At 46.3% G+C, this 22,575-nt stretch overlaps 1 protein-coding gene across 1 annotated transcript in view; it reads right to left on the bottom strand.

Annotated features, from left to right (window-relative positions):
- Positions 1-22,575, bottom strand: part of EFCAB6 (EF-hand calcium binding domain 6) — a 221,107-nt gene that overhangs the window by 74,939 nt on the left and 123,593 nt on the right. The window contains exons 19-20 of the mRNA XM_032882820.1: positions 5,679-5,793; positions 3,212-3,345 (exon numbers count right to left, since the gene is read on the bottom strand). Coding sequence (XP_032738711.1) covers positions 3,212-3,345; positions 5,679-5,793 — 249 coding nt within the window. The remainder of the gene's footprint in view (positions 1-3,211; positions 3,346-5,678; positions 5,794-22,575) is intronic.

The following is a 22,575-nucleotide window of genomic DNA, read 5'->3' as shown; positions in this document are numbered from 1 at the left end:
CTTCATCAGTACGCACGGAATGAAGCTGGTGGGTCTGGAGATGGCGAGTGTTTCCTGAGCACCTATTATGTGACAAGCATTCTGCTGGGCAGACACACACTGTAACTACCGCATGGTCCCTAACATCAGAGTTCGCCCAGTCCAGTGGGGGCAGAAAGGCCTTCAGGCCCATGACAGCAAGTGGAAGGTGCTGGAAGTCAGGCGGGAGAGCCTTGCTCACTGCTGGCGTGAAGATTCCTAATTTTATTGGAGTCGCACAGATATCATCTTTACTAGACATGAGGCTTTGGCTGAGCTTCTCCCCACATTAGACTGCTGGTTTCTCCATCTGTAAAATGAGGACGCTGATGCCTACCGGATAAGGTAGAGTAAGGACTTAAACAAATGAGGCCACATAGGCAATCCTTCCAGTTCACTGTGGCTGATTCAGGAACAGCTCAGCCCTAAATGTCTCAGAGGATTACAAGACCACACACACTCGGGCTAGGAGGGGAACGGACAGCAGCTGATCTCCCCACAGATCTGAAGGCGAGGGGAAGGACGGAGCACATAAGAAAGATCAGAGCTTGGCTGGCAGTTACCTGATCAGAGGGGTTGGACTGGCAGTCCGGGCAAAGGAACAGAATGTGCAAAGACATGAAGGTGAGGAAGAACCCTGCTGGTGGGAAAGGAGGAGGAGAGGGGTCAAGGTGCAGCTAGAGAGGCGGCCCCAGCCAGTGCAGAGCCAGGGGGCCCGCAGGACAGTCAGGCAGGACCGGGGCTGGTCCTAAGGGGACCAGCAAAGGGGATGCTCTGATCAGGGCCACGTGCTGAGGCCAGCCTATAAGGTCTCATGTCGAGGACAGACCATGAAGTGGTCCCATTTGTGTGTGTATATATGGGGGGTGGTAAATCCTGATTGTTTTAAAATATACATCTGAACCCATGGACACATGCCTGACCCTGCAGAGACGTTGTCCAGACGGTGAGCCCCCGGCTGAGGGAGCCCGCAGGGGCTACAGAGAATCCGAGGTCAGGTCATGTCCCGGGTCACCCAGGGGCTCTCCAGGCCTCACCACTGTCAGGGAGAGAAGATATCCTTTATTTGGTCACCATGAATTATTTCCTCAGCTCTTCATGGTTTTTGGCCTGAGCTCTGGATATGTGACTAACTCGCCTGTGACCCCAGCTGAGCACTGAGACGGCCTCATTCGGCCACAAAATCACTGTCCGAACAGCAGCAGTGGTTGTAACAGTATTCTAAACTGATACAAGTTGGGTTTTTCATTATTGATGAGGAGAGATGTTTGAGAATTTCTCATGAATAGGAACTCAATAAAATAAGTAAAGTGACTGTCCCTTCCCATTCAAAAATCAAAGCACACACTTTGCCTCATTCACGCCCACCTGTGAGGACAACAAGCAAATTGGCAGTGACCCCAGATGTCACCCGCCTCCTGGTACAGACCACGCACACTCTGGCAATTAGAGGTTCACTTCTTTGTCTCACCACTAGATTATAAACTCTTGGCAGGATAGTGGGTGTCAGCAAATGTTCATTGAATCAGTTCATTATGTAATTATTTAAACTAAAGATCACCAGGAAATATGAGACATGTGTGCACTGTCGCCAAGCTTCACGGGGACCAAAGGTAGGAAAACAGTGGTGCTGGCACAGAGCCTGGCTTTCCCCACTGAGTCCCCCCACTGGGAAAGGTGTGCAGGGGCAACAGGTGGAGGGAGAGGCTAGAAAAAGGAGTCTGGCTTGCAACAGAGTGGGTGAGTTAGTAAGTCCCCAAGTAAGAGAGGTAGGCACTGAGTCCCCAAGTAAGGACAGCAGAGGGGTGCTTGCCTGGGACCACTCTGGGCCACTCCAGCCCTCTGCTGACGGGCACAGAGGGAACATTGGCTCCCAGGGTCTCTCTGCCCCCCTTCTGCTCTCTCACCCTCAACCTTCTTTAGAAAACCAGGCTCTCGACCCTCTACCTGACCCCCGCCTCCTCCTGCTCCCTGGGGCTAGGCATTCGCTCAGACTGAATTCTGAGGACCCAGGCCTTCTCTGCATATGCTCACGGGGACCGCAGCTTTTCAAACCAAGAATTAGGATGCAGGGTCTGACGGGTGGACAGAACATTCAAAGTCAGAACCATCCTGCAAATCCAAGCCAGACAAGTCCTCATAAATACATTTATTTTTAAATGGGAGCTTGGTAACCAAAATGCATCTCCGATTGGCAGTCAGCGCGGGGAGGAGGCTCCAGAAGCACAGAACTCCGCGGGCGCGAGCTCCAGCCCCAGGGTGCTCCCTACCCTCCTCTTCTGGACTCGCCGCCTTCTCGCCTACGTGCTCCTGCGCACTGTCGGGCCTCCACCCCGTAGAGAATATGTCAGCTTATTAAACTGATCTTCCCCCTTTCATTGCTCTCTTTTCCTTTGCGCCACAGATGCAGTTAGCTTGTTCTAAGCCCGTCTCTGTGTCTAAATGGCTGCTATCTACTTCCCCCATCTTACCCATTCCAGTTCCCACATGCAACCCATCCTACCAACCAGTAAGCTTTTCCCTGAAGCCCATGACCTGTCCGCCACCTCCCTTGAGCAAGCTCCCTCTTCTCGTGTTTGCTCCTTCCTTTTTCTGGCCAGCACATGCTAGGAGTTTAGTATTTGGTTCAGGGCCCACCTCCTCCAGGAAGTTCTCCTAAGTGTGGTCTTTTCCCTGTGCCCCCATGGCAGGCTACCATTCCCTCTACAACAGGCGATCCCATGGGTCGCAACTCCCTGTTCACCGTCTGTGTCTTAGACTGGATGGAGCTCCTACCTTTTAGTAGACACTCCAGCCTATCCTAAATGCGTCCCGCTCATCTGGTGAGCGAATGGGTGGTATGAAGAGGCCGGATGAATGGGTCCTGCATTCCCTGTAACTCGGGTTGCCCAGACTGTCCCCACCCCCATCCTCTCCTTACGTCTCCAAGGCCTTTGGAGAGGCAGAAGGCAGAGCCAGCAAAGTAGCAGCTCAGAAGGACCTCGGGGAGGGGGAAGGGAGAGCAGAGCGAAGCCTGAGTACCCCACCCCGGCAAGGAGAGCAGGGGAGAACCTGAGTCTGTGGAGAGCAGCGCTGTGTCCCGTGATGAGCAGGACATGATGGGCTCCCAGAGTCACAGCCTGCACAGCTGAATGGCTGGGAGCACAGGGGACAGTGTCCAGATAAGCTAAATGGTAGACAGGTCATAATTTACCCGGAAGGCTTCCTTCAGTCTCTGGGGGAACTGCTTTAGGCATTCTTCAGCGGTTATAAAGTCGCTGTCTAAATTATTCTTTGAAAGAACTGGAGGTTGCAGTGGGGCCGATTCTGGCCCATTCATTTTAGCATCTGAAACAATGACATAAACCAGAAGACTTCCGTTAGTGGCGTGCCTACCTCTCTTTCTGTTGCGACCCTGGATCTCTACCTGCCCCAAATCCAGCCAGAATACCCAATGGGAATAAGGCTCTGGGAAGTGAACTTAGCATTGACTTCGTTATGATCTGGTTTCTTTCCCTTCAGTTTCTTGGACATTGTCCCATCACTGCCAGAAGACTCATTCTCAGGTTGGCGGGGCCACACTCTCAGCCAGCACTCGGCGGCAACTCCATGCCCGTTCTTCCAGCTGGGCAGGACCACATCTTACTCATCTCTCCATCCCCAGAGGCAGTGAATGAACACTCTTGCCTGGTTTTGGTTCCTAGACTCATGCCCTAAACCTAGTGATATGGAAGTCAATCAACCTTCAATAATCCTCCAGGTGTTTCGTGACTGCTTATCTGCTGGACCCTGTACGAGGGCCTTCAAATATTTGCTGGTCTTTTCAACAACCTTAAGAGGTGGCTTCTCTTCTTGTGCCTCATTTACATGCAAGAAAATCCATTATTTTGCCCATTTTACATATGAGGAGATGGAGGCTGGGTGGGGGGGGGGTTCCTCCCAACTTCCCCCAAGGTCACAGAGTTTATGGACAGCAACACTAAACTCTGGCCCACCAGATTCCAGAGCCCGGCAGGCTAATTACTGAGTTAGGCCCTCTCTCTCCCCCCAAACAGAGGAAGAAACCATAATCTCTACTTAAAAAACAACCCACTTCCATCAGGTTGGGATAACGTGAGTGTGGCCTTGTCTCAAGCCGGGCTATACACCTAGGCTTGGTTTAGATGTGCTTCTCTGCACAGTTGACACCAACCTCTCCCCACTGCTCAGCTCTGCAGGATGGATGGTGGGCAGAGCATCTGGAGTTCGTGGGCGTCCTACGGTCCAGTCTTGAACTTGGCTTCTACCTCACCTCCACCTGGGCTTGGAGTGGCCTCTCTTAGGTTCACTATTCATGGCAGATAACACCTTCCCCTGCTGCTTAACTCCCCTCTGCCATGCGCACCCCAACCCCTGACCTGGGGCCAGCCTGGGGCCTAGGTCTCTTACCCCCACCCCATCAGCATCTGGCTGGGCAGGGAGATAGGCAGTGCTGGGGGACTGCTTAGGGACAGAGAGGTGGGCAGGACAGGGCAGGAGGAAGCCAAGAGCAGCTGATGGCTATTGAGTCACATTTCCACTCTGCAATGCCCCTGCTGCCCTGGGACGTGGGGCGAATGACTGACTCACCCTGGGGGCCCACTTTCCTCAAGTGAAAGATGAACTCACCTGCACACCAGAAGCACTAAAATAAATGAGTTCCTTTTCCTCCTTTTTGTTCTCCTTCAAAAATGTCAAAACATACACCCCAAGGGTCAACATTCTAAAATCCCATGGCTTCTCGAATTGCCTTTTTCCTCCCAAGTGGGACCTTCCCTCCCCTAAAACAGGACCATCAAATGCTAGTCTGCCACGGTCAGAAGGGACCTTGGCATTTTCCCTGTGAGGAGTCCCAGCTTGCCAGTGTCTCTAGGGGAGACCCATCACCCCTCGTAGTCATCTCCCAGACTCCCAGCCCTGTCTGGCCTGCAGTGTATTTGCAGCAAAACAAAAGAGATTCCGTCAACGTATTTGTGTGATTTTTGTAGCTTCCCTAGAGGGTTTATTTGTCCTTCTTAAACTTCAGGAAGAGTGGAGACCAGGGGAGGATAACACGGGAGAGAGATGGGAGGCTGGCTGGTGGTCATCTCTCTGCTGGGTGTTGGAGCGGGGGAAGCAGAACAAGAGCAGGGGGCAAACAGGAGGGCCTCCCTCACCCCGGCCTGGCTGTGAATTTCCTGGCAACCGCTTTGGGGCAGGGGAAGGGGAAGGCCAGCGGCTTGGTGATTGTGGGTGTGTCCCTGAATCTCTTAGGATCTCTGCATCCTTCCCTGCAGAAAAGGGGGAAGGACACTGGCCTGGGTGGTGCATGGGTATCACTAACCACAGACAAGTAGGATCTCTTCTTAGGAGGGAAAATATAAAAGGACAGGAAGCGTGATGGAAGGAGCATGGGCTTTGGAGCAAATTTTAGAAACCATTTGGGCTCTAAGTCTGTAGAAGGCTTTGTCGGGCAAACTCACAGTTTGGTTTAGTGAAAAGAAAAGGCCGAAACACAGTCAGACAAAAATCAAACAAAAATGTCTGTTTCCAGTCTTAGAACACACACTGTTTCCGCGTCTCAGCTCACACTACTTTCCCCCAGCGGCCTCGAGGCACCGCTTGAAAAGCCTGGCAGTGCCACCAGCCGCGTCCCAGCAGGGCTGGCGCTAGCAATTAGCTACCTTCAAATCCTGCAGCAAAATCAAGGTAACTCATCCCGTCTTTCTTATATCCTATTTTTGCAGTCAGCTGAGCGAGCTGGTCATCATCCACAGGCATTCTGCTAGCATCCAGCACCTGGAAAGGAAGAAAGGGAAGGAAGAGGCCCTTAGGTTGTCCCAGGCTCCCTGCTGCCTGAGCCCCTCTGGCCCCTCCGCCGCGTGGGCTCACCACCACCAGGGCCCCTGGGTTCCAGCCTGTGATTGTTACTCATCTGACCACCCACAGGCTTCCTGTGGGCGGGGCCCGGGAGGGGTGCCTGGCTCCCTGACCCAGGGCAAAGTTTGTTTGCTGAGCAAGTGAGTGAACAAAGCAATAAGTGGGCTCCCAGCCTTGGGCTCAGTGGGCTGGCCCTGGGGGTTGCAGTCAGTGCTGCAAACCTTTCCAAAGGCCACGCTTTCCAAGATACCCAAATTCACATCTGCTGGGACTAGCTGTGCGTTTTGAGTCTCCTAAAGTGAGATTTATATTCACATACGTCGAGGAAACACGAACAAAGTCCAGCAAGGTGGTTTGAGGGAGGAAAACTGAAGTTTTTATCAAAGTTTCATTATGATCCAGTTTAAGCTGCAACCTCCTGTGTTTTTTTTGTGGGGGAGGGACCATCCGTGGACCCTTCTCTCCTCTCCTCGTGAGCGCACTCCCTGAAAGTCATCTGCCATCCCTTCCTTCCACCGCATGGAATATACCGCTTACCGGTGGTTTCCGTTTTGTGTGAGTAGTTGGGCAGGTGGAGGGACAAATGAGAAAATATACTTCCCTGCATCACACTTAGTGAAGCAGAATTATCTAGATGATGCCTTCCGAGGAGAAACTGATTAGCTGGGCTGCTCAAGGAGCCCATGATGCCGGGACTCCTCTGTCAGGCGCCAGTAGGTCAACAACCTGGCCGGTGTTACCTGCCTGCAGGTGAATCCCTCCAGAAGGGATGCTGAGAGGAATATAGGGAGGACAGAAGATAACATCCCTCCTGCTCTCAGAGCACCACAACCTAAATTAGAAAATATGTCTCTCTTCCAAAAAAGGACATTGAATCACACTTGGAAATGTGTGCATCTAAGGGACAAAGATATCCAGGGTGGCTGACCTCGCCTGGGACAGGTGAAAGAAATCCGTCTGGGAGAGCAGAGTCTGGAGACGGGTTTTGAAGGAAGGGTCTGTCTGAGTTTTCAGAGGGGAAGGGGGCAGGGAATGAAGAGACCAGCTGTTCACATAGGTCAGGGGCTCTGGTGCCACAGGAAGCTAGAGTCAGTTGAAGAGCAGAGGACAGCAGGGTACATTCTGTGGAGGAAGCTGAAGAGGGAAAGGAACAGGGGATGAGAGGAGACAATGCTCCTCACCACCATCATCACCACCATCATCACCATCATCCATCACCACCATCATCACCACCGTCATCACCACCATCATCACCACCGTCACCATCATCATCGCTTTCCTCACCATCACCATCACCATCACCACCATCATGCTTACTGCCTGTTCATGCCAGGACTGTGCTGAGGTCTTTACAGATACAGAGCCTCCTGCCTCGCCCTCTTCAGACTAGAACTGCTGAATGTACACCCCCAGAGCTGCAGCAGGATATCCACAGCTCGCGTGCAGTCATTGGTTCCTTCTGTTGGGGGCATCCTTCTTGGTGTGCGGGACTAGGACCCAGGGAGTTGGCACCATTGACTTGTTCTTATCCTCACTATCAGTGTCAGTAATGAGTGGAATGTGACAGATGCTCGCTGTATCTGTACTGATCCCGCTGGTCAGGCCCTGGCCTTGGCTTGGCCTGTGTGCATGAGTTAGAGTAACAAGCTGCAGGAAGTGTCTGGTGCGGGATCGGAAGCCGAGCGAAAAGGGAACGGAATGCAGGTGCGGTGGTGTTGCCTGCAGGGGCTCGGTGCAGAGAAGCACTGGAATCCAAGACGATCCCAAAGGCCCGCATGGGGAATGGAGCAGGCGGCGCTGGCTGGGAATTGGGACGGCTCTGCGCCATCTGGACGCGCACCCTGTCCCAGCTCTGTGGGGGAGCCTGGCCCAGCACGGGATGGCATGAGCGTTTCGATGGAAAGCTGTGGCCCACACAGAAGGACCCAAGCGGCGGGGGACTCTGAAATGGATAGATTGGTTGCTTTCTTTGAAAAGTAACTTTATATTTTGAAAACAATTACACATGAATTATTCATTGCAAATTCCTCTTGCACAGTCCTTTCACAAAAACATATGTAACGGATAGTCAGGAAATGTCTGTAGGCAAATGTTTCACAGCCTGGAGGCTTGTGAAGCAGCACGGAGGTTAGGCATGCCTTGAGCAGCCTGTCCAGAGGTTGCGGGCGTGCCACCGCCGACGGGCACAGAGCAGCACGCAGGATGCAAAACCCAGTGGGGGTGCTCGCCAGAAGAGGCACCAGGCACTTTGCAAACACACGTGCTTCTGGAGCTTCCCTGTGCACACTCTCATTTCTAAGATGAACGCAGCAAATCAACTAGATTTATCAGGGCCCTTGGAGGCAACTTACCATACCATGTATGCCTAAACTGCAGCATTTATAAAGCAAATTTCAAAACATTTAACCATTCAAGTCCTTTCTAGGAGGCATGTCCCTAAGGAAGCTTCTCAGAGTGACAAGCCATTGGCCTGGCATATTCTGATTACAAAATCGTCACCTCCCCCTCCCCTGGGATGTCCCCTGGATTGCAGACAGGCTCTTCCACAAGAGGCCACATCACTCCCGGGGAATATCGCTGGCTCTCGGTGGAGGAAGACACGTGGCCCCGAGTAGGCGCCACGACGAGAAGCTGGGTGAGTGGCTCGGTCTTTCCCAGAGCAGCCACCGCAGAGCATCCCTGGACAGAGACACCCACTCGCGTCTCCGCGTGAGGAATACTTGCTCACTATGCCTCTTTGCGTCATCTTTTTGGTGGTTGCCTGGGGATTATAATATATACACCCCTACCTTTCCACAGGCTACCCAGAGTTCATACTAAACCACATCACATAAAATGAAGAACCCTTGTGACCATATTTGCCTTACCTGGCCCCCTGCCCTCTAAGCTATTGTTGCCATTTGTTCCACGTAATAGATTATAAGATTATAATACATTATAATATATAGATTATAACAGATATATAGTATATAATATATATAATATGCCTAATATATATGTTGGCATATATATGCCTATATACATATAGACATATATAACAGATATCTAGTATATAATATATATAATATATAAAATAGGCATATTATATATATTATATACCAGATATCTATTATATATAATAGATTAAAAGATTATAATACATAGATTATAAGCCTGAGACAACATGAAAATGTCTGCTTTAAGCACTTACATGCATTTTTAAAAGATTTTTCCATTAATCAATTTCAGACAGAGAGGGAGAGCACAGAGGAAGAGGGAGAAACAGACCTCCCCCCCACCGAGCAGGGAGCCCAACACGAGACTCGATCCCAGGACCCCGAGATCATGACTTGAGCTGGAGGCAGACACTTCACCCACTGAGCCACCCAGGTGCCCCCATATGCATGTTTTTTAATTACAAAAAAATAGCCTTCTATATTTAATTGGATATGTGCCATTTCCAAGGTTCCTTATTCCTTCTTGGTCATCTGAGCTCCATCTAGGACCAAACTCCTTCATCCTGAAGAGTTTCCTTCAGCATTTCTTGCAGCGATAAAAACCTCTTGCATGAGAACATGGCCGGTGGTGGGTGTGCCAGGGACAGGGGCTCAGGGGTGAGAGTTTAAGGTGACAAGTGTCTGGACCAGAGTCCCAGCTCTGATCTCCTCATGCCAAGGGCCAGAGCGGGCCTCACAGCTGTCCACGCTCCTTCCTGCCTCCAGGTGGTGATAGAAACTTCATAGGTGTCATTGAGAAAGAGAATTTGACTGAACATCTACAAGGTGCCGGCCACTATACCAACTTGACTTTCACAAGTCATCTTAGTTAAACCTTGCAGTGCTCCTCAACGAAATATGACCAATTCCATCTTACAAATGAGGAGATCAACATTTAGGAAGGAAGCCAACTAAGCCACCTGTTTCCTGGAAAGACACAGCAGTAAGTGGCGGAGCGAAGGTGTGGACACATGCTAGCGGGACACTGCGGGACAGCAGCATCTTGTGACGCAGCTCTGGGGAAGCCTGATGGCATCCACTCCCACCTCATCCTTTACAGATGAGAAGCCTGGAGCCAGGGGAGCACAGGAGTAGTGGGCAGACACCCCAGTAACTCAGGTGTGGGTTACTGCCCAAAGAGGCTTGGTGGCCAGTGACAACAACCCAGCACTGGTGACTGAAGTCTGCATTCACCATTGAGGCTTCGGGCTCTAGAAATAACGGGCAATAGTGGTGTCTTCTGCACAGTGGCATGCTGGGAAGTATGTCACTCCGCATTCAGATGACACAGCCCACACAGCCCGCAGAGGACACCATGGAGACTGGGTGTGGGTGTTCCCTGAGCCTCTACGTTCCACGTCTTTGGAACAGGCTTGCAACAGGAACAGGGACTCCACAAGCCAGCTTCTGCCTGATAAACATCCAAAGCCCAGTGGCTGGTGCGAAAACAAGCCTTTGCACTCACGCTCATGGATGTGAAGGTCAAGGGCAGTCTGGCGGATGTAAGATGGGTCTGGCCAGGTGATCCAGGCCGTGGGTTGACTGAGCTCGGCATCAGGCTGCGGGCCGGCTTTAGGCCTGTTTCAGGTGTGTTCATGCTGGGGCTCAAACTGAAGGGACAACAGCTGCCCTGGGAAAGCTCTTCTACAAGCAGATTGCTGGGGGCACAAGGCCAAGCTAAAGCACACAGCAGATCTAAGGCTGCTGCTCAGGTCACATCTGTCACACGCCATGTCAAAGAAAGCCACACGACCAAGCCCAACGTCCCTCGGTAAGGGAAGAGTCCACTGAGATGGTAGAAACAGAGGAGCTGGGGTAGAGAGAGAATAATGGCAGGTGCACGAGCTCTCAGGGACTTTGCAGCTCTTTACATCTAGGAAATTCCATATTCCACAATGCTGTGACCACTGGAAAGATACCGTGATCATGATCTGACCACACCTCAAATCTAGAAATTTCTAGTTAATAGGCCAGATCTGTCTGGCCCACCTAACGCTACCTAATCCCCTGGCGATGATACTGCACCACATTCTCAAAAGCAATCCTTCCTTCCACCTTAGCACCCAACGCGGACTTTCAGACAGAGCAATGGCTTGTCAACAGTGATCACTGAGTTGTAAAACAGCAGTTTTTCTTTTCTCTCTTGTTGCAGGAATGATGACGGCAATGATGATTTGCTTTAGACTTTTATAAAAATACATTATCCCCACAGAACCCAAGAAGACTAAAATTGTGTCCTGATGGCTCAGGAGGACAAAATACTGTACCAAAATCAACCTTCAAAAATTGTGAAATGAGACAGCCTCAGTGTGATCTGACAGCTTTTCAAGGTCAAGGGGAATTCCAGGTGTAACGAGGAAATCGACCAGACATGTAATTTTAGAGGCAAATATCCAGAACCTGCTCATTCTTGCATACATGTGTAAAATCTTAGAGTGTTCCGTGGGCAGAAGAGTAACAGATTATGAGGATGGAAGATAAGAGCAGATGAGCCACTCCTCCTTCAGAGGAGGCTGTCCTCAAGCCGTAGTGTTCGGTATGTTGTCCAAAGGGCAAGTGGGTGCAAGCTTTGAGGCCCAGAGCTGAGTACCGAGTCAAGTGTGGCGGGAGAAGGGGACACTGAACAGCCACACTCCCCTTGGGAATGAAAGGATCTGTTTTCCCCTTCTGCACATTCCATTATGTTCTATCTTCTTGATTTCAAAAGCATATTTTTATACATAAATTTAATGTAAGTCCAATTGTGATCTTAATAATACATTTGGGGGGGGTCCTAATAATGCAAATGAATGAAGTGTTTATGGAGAAATGTAAACATGGCCTCAGAGTAGCCAAGAAAATGTGAAAAGGAAGAAAAATGAAAAAATATCAGTTTCACTAAAAAATATATATATATTGCATTGATACAGAAATGATGTATAGATCAGTGTAACAAAATGAAAATCTCCAGACTTAGACACACATATAATGAGAATTTTACAAATGACAATCTGGTGGGAAAATACAGAAGAACCCTATCTTACACCATACACAAAAATTAATTCTATATTAAGCATTTTATTCAAAAAATAAAACAGTAAAAATTCTTGCAAGAAATTTTAGGAGATTATCTATAAAATATGGGAGGGGAACCTGGGGACTAGAGTCATGACACTTTATTAACCAAAACCACAAATCCAGAATATTTTTTTTTAAAAAGGAAAAAAAAAAGGAAGACAGGAAAGAAGACAAATATTTTTGGTCATACAATACTTTAAACATTTTAATGGAAAAGATAAAACAAAAAGACAAATTACAGATTTTAAGATATATTTGTAGTACAGAAAACAAAGTGTTGATCAATTAACTAATTCAACAGATTTTTTTGGACACCTGTACACCACATGTTGCTGAAGGCACTATGAATACAAGAGTGAACCCAAGGGCCAGGCCCTACTGAATGGGCCTTCAATGGAAACAGGGTCTTTGCAGATGTAATCAAGCTCAGATGAGGTTATACTGGATTAGGGAGGGCCCTCAATCCAATGAATGCAATCCCATAAGATGGAAATCTGGATCCAGACACACAGAGAGGAGGCACCAAGTAAAGACAGAGAGACACCAGAGGAAGATGTCAGATATTGGAGTAATGGCCGCTACAAGGCCAAGGAATGCCAAGGACTGCCGGCAACAATCAGAAGCTGGAATAGTCAAGGAAGAATCCTCCTCTGCAACCAGAAGGAGCATCGTTCTGCTGACACCTTGATATTAGACTTCTGGCCCCAGAAATATTCTCTGAGAGAGAATAAATTTCTGTTGTGTTAAGCCATCTAGCTTGTGGGTAATTTTTTTACAAGTCCCTAGGAAACTGACACACATATATATGCCCACTTAATTCTAATAATCGTCTGATGTAGCTACTACTATGATTTCCATTTTAGGAATAAGGAAACCGAGGCCCAGAGGTTTGCCTAAGGTCACATGGGTATTATGTGATTCCAGCTCTGGTGGTCTGGCTCCAGAGTTCACATTTTAAACCAAAACACTATAATGCTTTTCAAAATTGATGGGGTTCATTAAAAGAATATTTATTGAGCACTTATGTGCTGGCCCCCGTTTTAGATGCTGAGGATGGGGCAGAGAATGGAAAAGACACAGATAACTGTCCCTGTCAAGCCCACATCTCAGTGAGGGGGAGAGGACTACTGGGAAGCAATGCCCTCAGGAACGAAGCAGGCAGGAGCCAGTCAAAGGGGAAAGTGTCAGAAAAGAGCTGTGGAAACTGGGAGGGCAGAGGCTGGGGTCTAATTAAGAGATATACAGAGCCCTGCAGGGAAGAGAGTTCCAGGGGTCAGAATCCAGAGGATAGGGGTAAACGTGAAACTCAAAACCTTATGAGCATAGGATAAATAATGGTATCTATAATAAACATCTCTTAAACATTGACAAGAGGGCAAAAGATATAAATAGGCAAGTCACAGGAGAACAAATCCTAATAGCAAAAAAAAAAAAAATCACACTTTTACTGTCAAGGAAATAAATATAAATTAAAGTTAAACTGAGCTATTACTTTAAAACTACCAGACCAGCAAAAATTTAAAAGAGCTATAATGCCTATTGCTAACAGGGGTTGGAAAAAAAGATACATAGCTATCAGAAATAGGAACTGTGATAGTGTGTGGTCTTAAAAAGCAAACAGGGGCACCTGTGTGGCTCATCTGGTCAAGTGTCCTACTTGATTTTGGCTCAGGTCATGATCTTGGAGTTGTGAGATCTAGCCCCTGCATCTAGCTCTGCACTCTGCTAGAGTTTCTCTCTCCCTCTGCCCCTCCCAACCCACCACAATCCCCCTATCTCAAATAAATAAATAAACCTTTTTAAAAATGCAAACAGACAACATGTTTATAAATATTACGTTAGACCAAGCAGTCCCACTCCTGGGATTCCCTTCCATAGAAATAAAAACATCAGTATGTAGAGACACCTAAGAAAGATAGTTTAAAGAGATTTTAAAAATGAAAAGAGAAAAAAAAATTAAAAGAGAAGTGAATGCCCATCAGAAACAGAATGGTTGGTGTTCAGTGTGTTGGAACACTTTTCCTTGCAGAAGGTCTATGCTTCCTTTGAGAATCAACAGAAAAGTCAGATAAAATACAGCAAAACATCTCTTTAAAATAGAGAGAGCAGCTGAGGCAACCAGGACTAAAAGGGAAAACAGTCTGAGAAGATAGGAACCCTCAGAACCTTCACTCATGCACTTTGGGAGCAAGGCAAGAGGCTCAGCCTGGGGCTGGTGGCCCAGGCAGATGGTCACTACCAGCAGGTGGAGAAGCAAACAGAACTTATGATGAATTCAAGGGACCTGACATCCAAACCAGAGATTTCAAAAGATTCCTCATGAGAAGGAGAAGCAGACAACTGAGCCCAACATTTCCAGTTATATCCTCAAGATCTTTGCTGAGTTTGGAAGATATGTGGGACAGAAGACTAAGAATCAAGGCAGAAAGCCAAATTCGATTTTTTTTTTTTTTTGTCAGCTTGTGGTCCTGAGAAAATAAAGGTTGAAGTTCAGGATTTCTCAGGAGCAAGGATTCAGAGAATAACCCAGGTTCTCAGTTACAAACTTTGGAGGCTACATTAGGAAGAGGCTTTAAAAAAAAATCAAATGGAACCTTGAGAAACTATAATCCAGCCTCAAATCAGCTCAGTCCCTAACTGAATTAAGGTCATCAGTCCCCATTCTACCTGACCAGCAAAAGAAAGGGTGCCACTGTCTAGAGCCTCTCAATTTTCTTAACACAATATCTGATACTTAATAAAAATCTGTCTGCCACGTCTGGAGACATAGCCATGTGACCCCAAATCAAGGGAAACAAAAGACAATAGAAAAAGATCTACAGGTGACCCAGATATTGGAGTTAGCAGGGGAAAAGAAGATTTTTAAATAGCTACAAATATGTTTAAGAAAATAGAGGTATATGTTGAGATGATAGAAGAAAAGACACAAATATGGAATATATTAAAAATAACTAGGGGCACCTGGGTGGCTCAGTGGTTTAAAGCCTGTACCTTCGGCTCAGGTCATGATTCCAGGGTCCTGGGATCGAGCCCCATGTTGGGCTCTCTGCTCCACAGGGAGCCTGCTTCCTCCTCTCTCTCTCTCTGCCTGCCTCTCTGCCTACTTGTGATCTCTGTCAGTCAAATAAATAAATGGAAATCTTTAAAAAAATCTTTAAAAAAAAAACCTAAATGGAAATCCTATAACTGAAAAAATACTAAAATTAAGAATGATATGAATAAAATTAACCACAGATTTGAAGAAGCAGAACACAGGATTAATGAACTGGAAGAGAGGTCAGTGGAAAATTCTGGGACTGAAGCCCTGAAAAAAATATTGAAAAATACATAAAAGAGTGAAATATAAGTGAGATATTGTGAACAGGTCTAACATACATAACTGGAGGCCAAGACACAGAGAATGGGGACTGAGTAGAAGGAGAAGAGACAAAGGCTAGGAGTTTTTCATAAAATTTTTATTAAACACTTCAACCTACAGACTCAAGAAGACCTGCAAACCCCAGCAGGACTCATACAAAGAGAGGCACACTTTAACACATCTAGAAAACTGCTAAAATCCCAACACAGAAGAAAAACCCTAAAAACTGCTAGAGAAAGAAAAACATGCATTGCATTCAAATGTACAACAACAAGTCTAATGGTTTATTCATCAACAATTCTTCAACCTGCTAGAAGACAATGGAATGACATCTTAAAAATGCCAGAAGAGAGTAACTCCCAACCTAATATGCCATTATTCCCAGCTACAATATCTTTAAAAAGTCAAAGTGAACTTCTGCTTCCAGGTTTAACTGTGAAGAGTTTGGAAGTCTTCACTTCTTTTTCTTGTTACAAGAAAAAGGCTGAACATACTGAAAATCAGTAACTTTTCTTAGAGCCATCAGAGGAATCTGACATCTGGAAAGACAGGTGAATACGTACAATCACAGCCAAGATCAGCTAGCCTGGAGCAGAAGCCACTGTAGCCACAAACTGGCAGAACACTTAAGTGGCAATTTTGACAAAGTACTGGAGGTAGAATGAGAATTAGCTTAAGACTGAGAAATTTTGGAGGGGGGCCATACTTTCATGGATTTTACCATCAGGAATTCTACCAGGTTCTCAAGATGAACCTTCCAAGAAGAATCGCTTTATGTGTCAGGCAAATTAAACCTAAAGGAAGTAAAAATAAGTAAAGTAAGCAGAAGAAAAGAAATAAGAGATAAAACCAGGAATGACTGAAATAAAGAAAAATCAATGAAAACACAGCTTGTTTCATTTAAAAGATCAATAAAAGTGATAAACCTCCAGCTAAACTATTCAATAAACAAAGAGAAAAGATTTTTAAAAAATGACCAAAATCAGGAATACAAAAGGAAACCCTACTAAGGATCATAACAATACTTAAAGGATAATGAAGCAGGAGTCCATACTGAGATAAAGAAATGAACAAATTAACACATGGTACAGAACACACACATCTCCCATGCAGAAGATGTCCAAATAATTTATATAGATATTGTCCCCTTAAAGAGGTGGAGCATAATAATTCCCCATTCCTTCATTGTGGGCTGTGCATAGTGACTTCTCCTCGAATGGAAAGAGAGAGAAAAAAGGCTAAGTTTACGGTGGAAAAGGCTGGCAGACAGCTCAGTCAGGTGATCAAGGTCAGTATCAACAGTGATCAGCCATGCTGATGGTATATCCCCTGACAGGATGCAATGAGAAGGGTACTTTACCTCTGTGGTCTTCCTTCCAAAAACATTACCCCAGTCTAATCCTGAGAAAAATATCAGACAAATTCCAAAGAGTGACATTCAAAAAAATAGCTGACCAATAATCTCAAAACTGTCAAGGTCAGTCAGAAACAAGGAAAGTCTGAGAAAGAAACTTCCAGAGCAAAGAGGAGCTAAGGAGATGTGACAACTAAATGTAATGTGGGATCCTGGATGGGGTCATGGATCAGAAAAAGGATGTGAGGTAAGGACTATGGAAAACTATGTTAAAAAACACGGAAACTCAGAGAGTTAGTTGTCTGCACACTTGCATTAGCAGCAGCACAAAAGAGGCCTTTAGACAGAATAAAAATGAGTGCAGGTGCTAGCACAAAAATGTAAGATGGAAAGAACAAGAGCAAGTGTAGATACATAGACAAGTATGACAGCTTATTTACTATAATAATGATAATAGCATCTTACAGGATTTAACCTAGGTGTAAGATTTAAATGCATGACTACAATAACACAAAAGATAGGGGTAAGTGAAATTAAAGCATTTTTAAATCCAGCATTGTTAGGGAAGTGATAAACATGATGATCTATATTGAACTACAAACTATAAGACAAGAATGCATGTTGTAATTGCTAGTGTAGCCTCTGAACGAATGGCAGAAGAATGTTTTCACCAATAAGCTAACAGAGGGGCAAATGGACTAATAGGAATAGTTGAATATTCTAAAAAAAGGCAAGAAGACCCACAAGACAGGTGGGTCAAATAGAAAAAAAATATTAAGATGATAGATATAAAGCCAATAATATTAGTAATTAAATACTCCAAATAGAAGACTGTCACAACCTATTTTCTAAAATATCAGCTATATTCTGCCTATAAGAGACTTACTTGAAATATAAGCACCCAGAAAGTTTGAAGTGGAAGGACAGAAAAGCATACACTATGTAAACATGAATCAAAAGAAAGCTGAAGTAACTATGTTATTATCAGACAAAAATAGGCTTGAAGGCAAGTAGCATTACTCTGTATCAAGAGTCATGTCATAATGATAAAGGAGATAATTCATAGGAAGCTGCAGCAATTCTAAATCTATGTGCACCCAATAATTTAGCTTCAAAGTGAATAAATCAACAGAATAAAGAAGATCTTCACTAGACAAATGCACCATTAGGTGAGAGACTTCAACACACTTCTGCCAATAGCTGATGGAATGAGCAGGCAATAAGGATACACAAGTTCTGAAAAACACAATTAATGAACTCAATCTAAGTGACATACTTAGAAAACTGAAGGACCGTGATGGATTATGCATTATTTTCATGGGTTTATGGAAAATTAATGGAAATTGTCTATATGTTGGGTCATAATCCAAGCCTCAATAAGATAGGCTGAATTCATTTAGACTTTGGAATTTACTCTCTGATCACAATGTAATCAATTTTAAAATCAATAACAAAAGGTAAATTAGAAAATCCCACTGTGTGGAAATTAAACAATACACTCTTTTAAATAAACCACTGGAAAAAAGAAATCGCAAGGGAAATTATAACATATTTTAAACTGAATGACAATGAATGAGATACCAAAACTTGTAGATGTGGCTAAGCCTGTACCTAGAGGGCAATGTATAGCCATAAAGGCTAAAAAGCAATGATCTAATATTTGTCTCAAGAGATTAGAAAAAGAAGAGCAAATTAAATCCCAATCAATTAGAAGGAAAAAAATCATCAAAGTAACAGCAGAAATACACAAATATAAGATAAATGTATAGTAAGAAATAACAGGGGCACCTGGGTGGCTCAGTGGGTTAAGCCTCTATTTTCGGCTCAGATCATGGTCCCAGGGTCCTGGGATCAAGCCCCACACTGGGCTCTCTGCTCGGCAGGGAGCCTGCTTCCCCACCCCTCTCTCTGCCTGCCTCTCTACTTACTTGTGATCTCTCTGTCAAATAAATAAATAAAATCTTTAAAAAAATAAGAAATAACAATAAAAGTTGTTGCTTGGAAAAGACTAATAAAACTGCTAGACTTTGGTTGCTTCAGGATAGGATGGAGCAATTCCTAGTGTGCTAACATTCTCAGTGAAAACATCGAGAAGAGCCCCAGCAATCAGAGGATAATGGGAAGGCATCAGATAGCCAAGGAAGCCATGACATCTGAGGGATTGAAGTTCCCAGATGAGGAGGACCCTTCAGGGGTGAACTGAGGCTAGGCAACTACATTTTCCCTGGGAAGAGCTGATGACTCTGGGAGTGGAACTGAGGCTTGGAGACAGGGTTGGGCCAGGCAGGGGGCCACTCAACACAGCGTTTGCTAGGTTGGTGGCACTGGAGTGGCAAAACTGGAGACCCTGACTGGCTTCGCCTTCCGGACGAGCGCTGGCCTCTGGGACTGAAGGCGAGCCCCCACACTGTGGTACTTAGGAGACAAAGGCCATCCAGGGAGAAGGACTTAAGAACACGAGGCAAAAACAGAAGCCCTGGAGACGGGATCAACAGACACCAAGTTCAGCAGCTGCTCCCGCCCTGGAAGATCTGGCCCATTGGGGCACAGCCAGGAGCTGCGAGAGTCTAGTGTTGACCTCTGGTGAAGGTTATGGCCAGAAGATGGAGAAATCCAGACCTCTGATGGTTGTTTGGGGCATGACCCAACAAAAATGAACACCGACTTTGAACACAGGTCACCCCTTAAAACACGAGCACCATTGGGAAGCTGTGAGGAACACAAAGCTAAAGAACCAGGTCTACTCATCCGGCCGCCACCACTGGGCCTCCAGAGCATGGCACGTCATCTCTTTCTCCCTGTTTTCTTACCTGAGTCATGAGCCCCCCAACCCCCACCCCCAACAAGGATAAAGAGCCAGGGCTCCATATGCTGAATCTGATGGGGCCTCAGAGCAAGCACGGAGAACTCCTCTCTGCGCCCACTGTAGCCAGAACGCAACACGATATACCAAACAGCAGAAGTTGGGGGATGACCCCACACACATCGCCTGCTCTCGGGGTCTTTGATTCAGTATGGATATACCTGAGTCTCTTACTACAAAAGTTTCTGTTTTTCCTTTTTTAAACTTTTTAAAACTTCAGTATAGGTGACATACAATGTCCTACTAGTTTCAGGCACACATCATAACGATTCAATGTTTTTATACATTACAAAATGATCCCCGTGGTAAGTCTACTTCCCATCTGTCACCACACAAAGTTACGACAATATTATTACTGACTATATTCCCCTGCTGTACATCACATCCCCAGGACTGATGTGTCTTATAACTGGAGGTCTGTAGCTCTTAATCCTCCTCACCTGTCCCTACCCCCAGAGCCCAGGCTTCCCCATCTCCAGACACCCACAGTTTCCTTTATCCCTGAGTCTCCTCCTGCTTTGTTTTGTGTTTCTTCCTTTGTTTTTTAGATTCCCCATGTAAGTGAAATCCTATGGTATTTGTCTTTTTCTCTGACTTATTTCGCATAATACCCCTGAGATCCATCTATGTTGTCAAAAATGGCAAGAATTCATTCTGTTTGTTCCCATTATGGTTCTCTAATTTTTTTTTGTTTTTCCCTTCACAAAACTGACCATAATATACAATAAAAGGTTTTTAAATATCTGTTTTATTTACCAGAGTTGTATGCTCCCAACAGAGGGTTTAAAACCAGATGGAAAATATTCAATACCAGACTTTAAAAAAAATCGAAGTTTCCCCAAGTCACCACACTTACTGAATTTGCTCTTCCATGCCCGAGGCCTGTGAGATGCTCAGCAGTGTTCATGGGGCTTGGTTTATATCCTGGTCCCTGCCCCCCAAGTGGAAAAGACTGTGTGATCAGGAAGTGATGCTTGGGGATGGGAGGGTGTCAGTTCCTAGCTATGTGAGTCTGAGCAGCCGGCAGAGGGCATGGGGATGCTCTGCTGGAAAGAGGAAGGAAAGCTCACCTCCTTCCCAGCAAGGCAGGTGAGAAGCAAGGAGCCACGGCCACCAAGAATCTGGGGCGCCGGGCTGGGCTGTAACACACTCCTGCTTTGCTAGTCCACGTCTCAGGGGTTCTGTAAGTTTGCTGATGAGATCTGCAGCCCTATGTCTATCTCCAGGGACCTCAGCTGGGACTCGGGGGATGGGGCTTAAGGATAACAGCGAACCGAACAACATACACTGTATTTACCGAGGATGAAGAATTGAGATTTACCAACGGGAACAGCCAATTACAGGGAATTAGAAGGTAAAGCCGCCCTCAAATTCCTGATGGATAGAATAGCTCAATTAGCCTAATTATGCAATGAGACTAATCTTGACTTACATGTCCTTGGATGTTTTGTCATTTTATGTTCCCCCATGGGTCACTGGCCCTGAGCAATGAACGTCTGCTTTCCCCATGTCCCCGTGTGGTTTAGTCTGATACCAAGTGTGGAACAGACATCCTCAAAAGGTTTACAAAGAGAGAGGACGGCAGAGGCAGTTACATTTGCCTGCATGTTATGTACTCCCTCCGTCTCCCTTACGACCAGAACCTTGCTTTTTCTAAAGGTAGGAACATACCCAGCAAAAAATCGTGTATTTCTCTGTATAAGACCTCTATCTATCACAGCCTGGTCTTCATTGTATGAAGCTGCCAAGGGAAGCTTCCATGAAAGCCCTTCAAAAAAAGAGGAAAGACTTGTCTGGCTCAAGCCTTTTGCCTTCACTTTTTCCCTTATTTATGCCTGAAATGTGTGTGATGGCTGGTGGCCCAGCAGCTATATTCCACGCACGAGAATGAGGCTGAATGGGGACAAAGCTAGAAGCAGCCAGGGGTTGCTGAAGACATCGTAGAGCTATTGGGCTGACCTGCAGAGACAAGGTCTGGAATCCTCATTACAAGAGAGAAAAACAACCATCTCTCTTAAGTCAGACATGGTTTTGGGCAGGGGGATGGTTGCTGCTAACTTGGCACGTGAAGGAGAGGGCGAGGAGAAGGAAAAAGCATTCTAGATCAACTTGAAATTCAAAAACCTTTTCCTGTACCACCACCAGATCTTGACTCGTCATTTAAATACAATGACACGTTACAAACTCTGCTAAAGTCACAGGCCATGTGGTACAGCAGCCAGAGCGAGCAATGAACCGGGAGAGGGGCACTTCTGGGGAGAAAGACTATGCCTCCAGGCTTGTTGTGAGAGATGATTTAATGTTGGATGCAATCTACCCAGACCAGGTCTAGCAGTATTCCAGAAAGATCAGTCCCTCCACCTCCCCCATGGGAATGACACACTGAACCTGGAACGCACAGAGTCCGTTAAGACCCCAACAGCTCTGCCTGTGGTGGGAGGGCTCAGTGAGGCGCTGCTGGTCACCTCATACTCTCCAGAAACTCTGATGTCTTTTACATTAAAGAGAGAGAAAAGGCAGGCGGGGGGTGGGAGGGGACACAGATTATTAGTAAACAAATAAATCCGTCCAGCAGACAAATTCTTTCTGACCACAGTGGTGAAACCAGTAACAGTCCCCAGCAAGGACAACGCAGAGACTCTATTACGGTTGTCCCGCGTTGAACCTGTGCAGCCAGCCACCTTCTGTCCCGGCCACAGGCCAGGCAATGGCTGGTGAGAATAAAGAATGAGCCCTTCTCATTCAGAGTACCAGGTATCTGGGCAAACGGCTAAGTGCTAAGTTCAAATTAAGAACTACACGCGTGTGTGAGCAGGCAAGCAGGGATGTGTGATGGACAGCCTCACTCCCAGTTCCCCCGGCATGAAACTCAGCAAACACTGCACCGTACTCATCACTGTGGGGCAGATTTGGGAAGGACAAGCGCAAGAACGTTGCGTATCTACAACTAAAATGATAAGAAGAAGTTAAAGGACAGTGTCATTAAAATTAATGTCCTCCTTCCAGAATTCTGAGGCTGGATACAACCTCAAAGCTGCCATTGGTCACCCCTGGCTAGCCCGTCTGACACCCAGCAAACCCGTCTGACACCCAG

Source organism: Lontra canadensis, unplaced genomic scaffold (assembly GCF_010015895.1).
Source record: "Lontra canadensis isolate GAN:19392208 unplaced genomic scaffold, GSC_riverotter_1.0 scaffold84, whole genome shotgun sequence".
Lineage (NCBI taxonomy): Eukaryota > Metazoa > Chordata > Mammalia > Carnivora > Mustelidae > Lontra > Lontra canadensis.
Note: the sequence above shows the minus strand (reverse complement) of the source record. Positions and strands in the feature narration are given on the sequence as shown.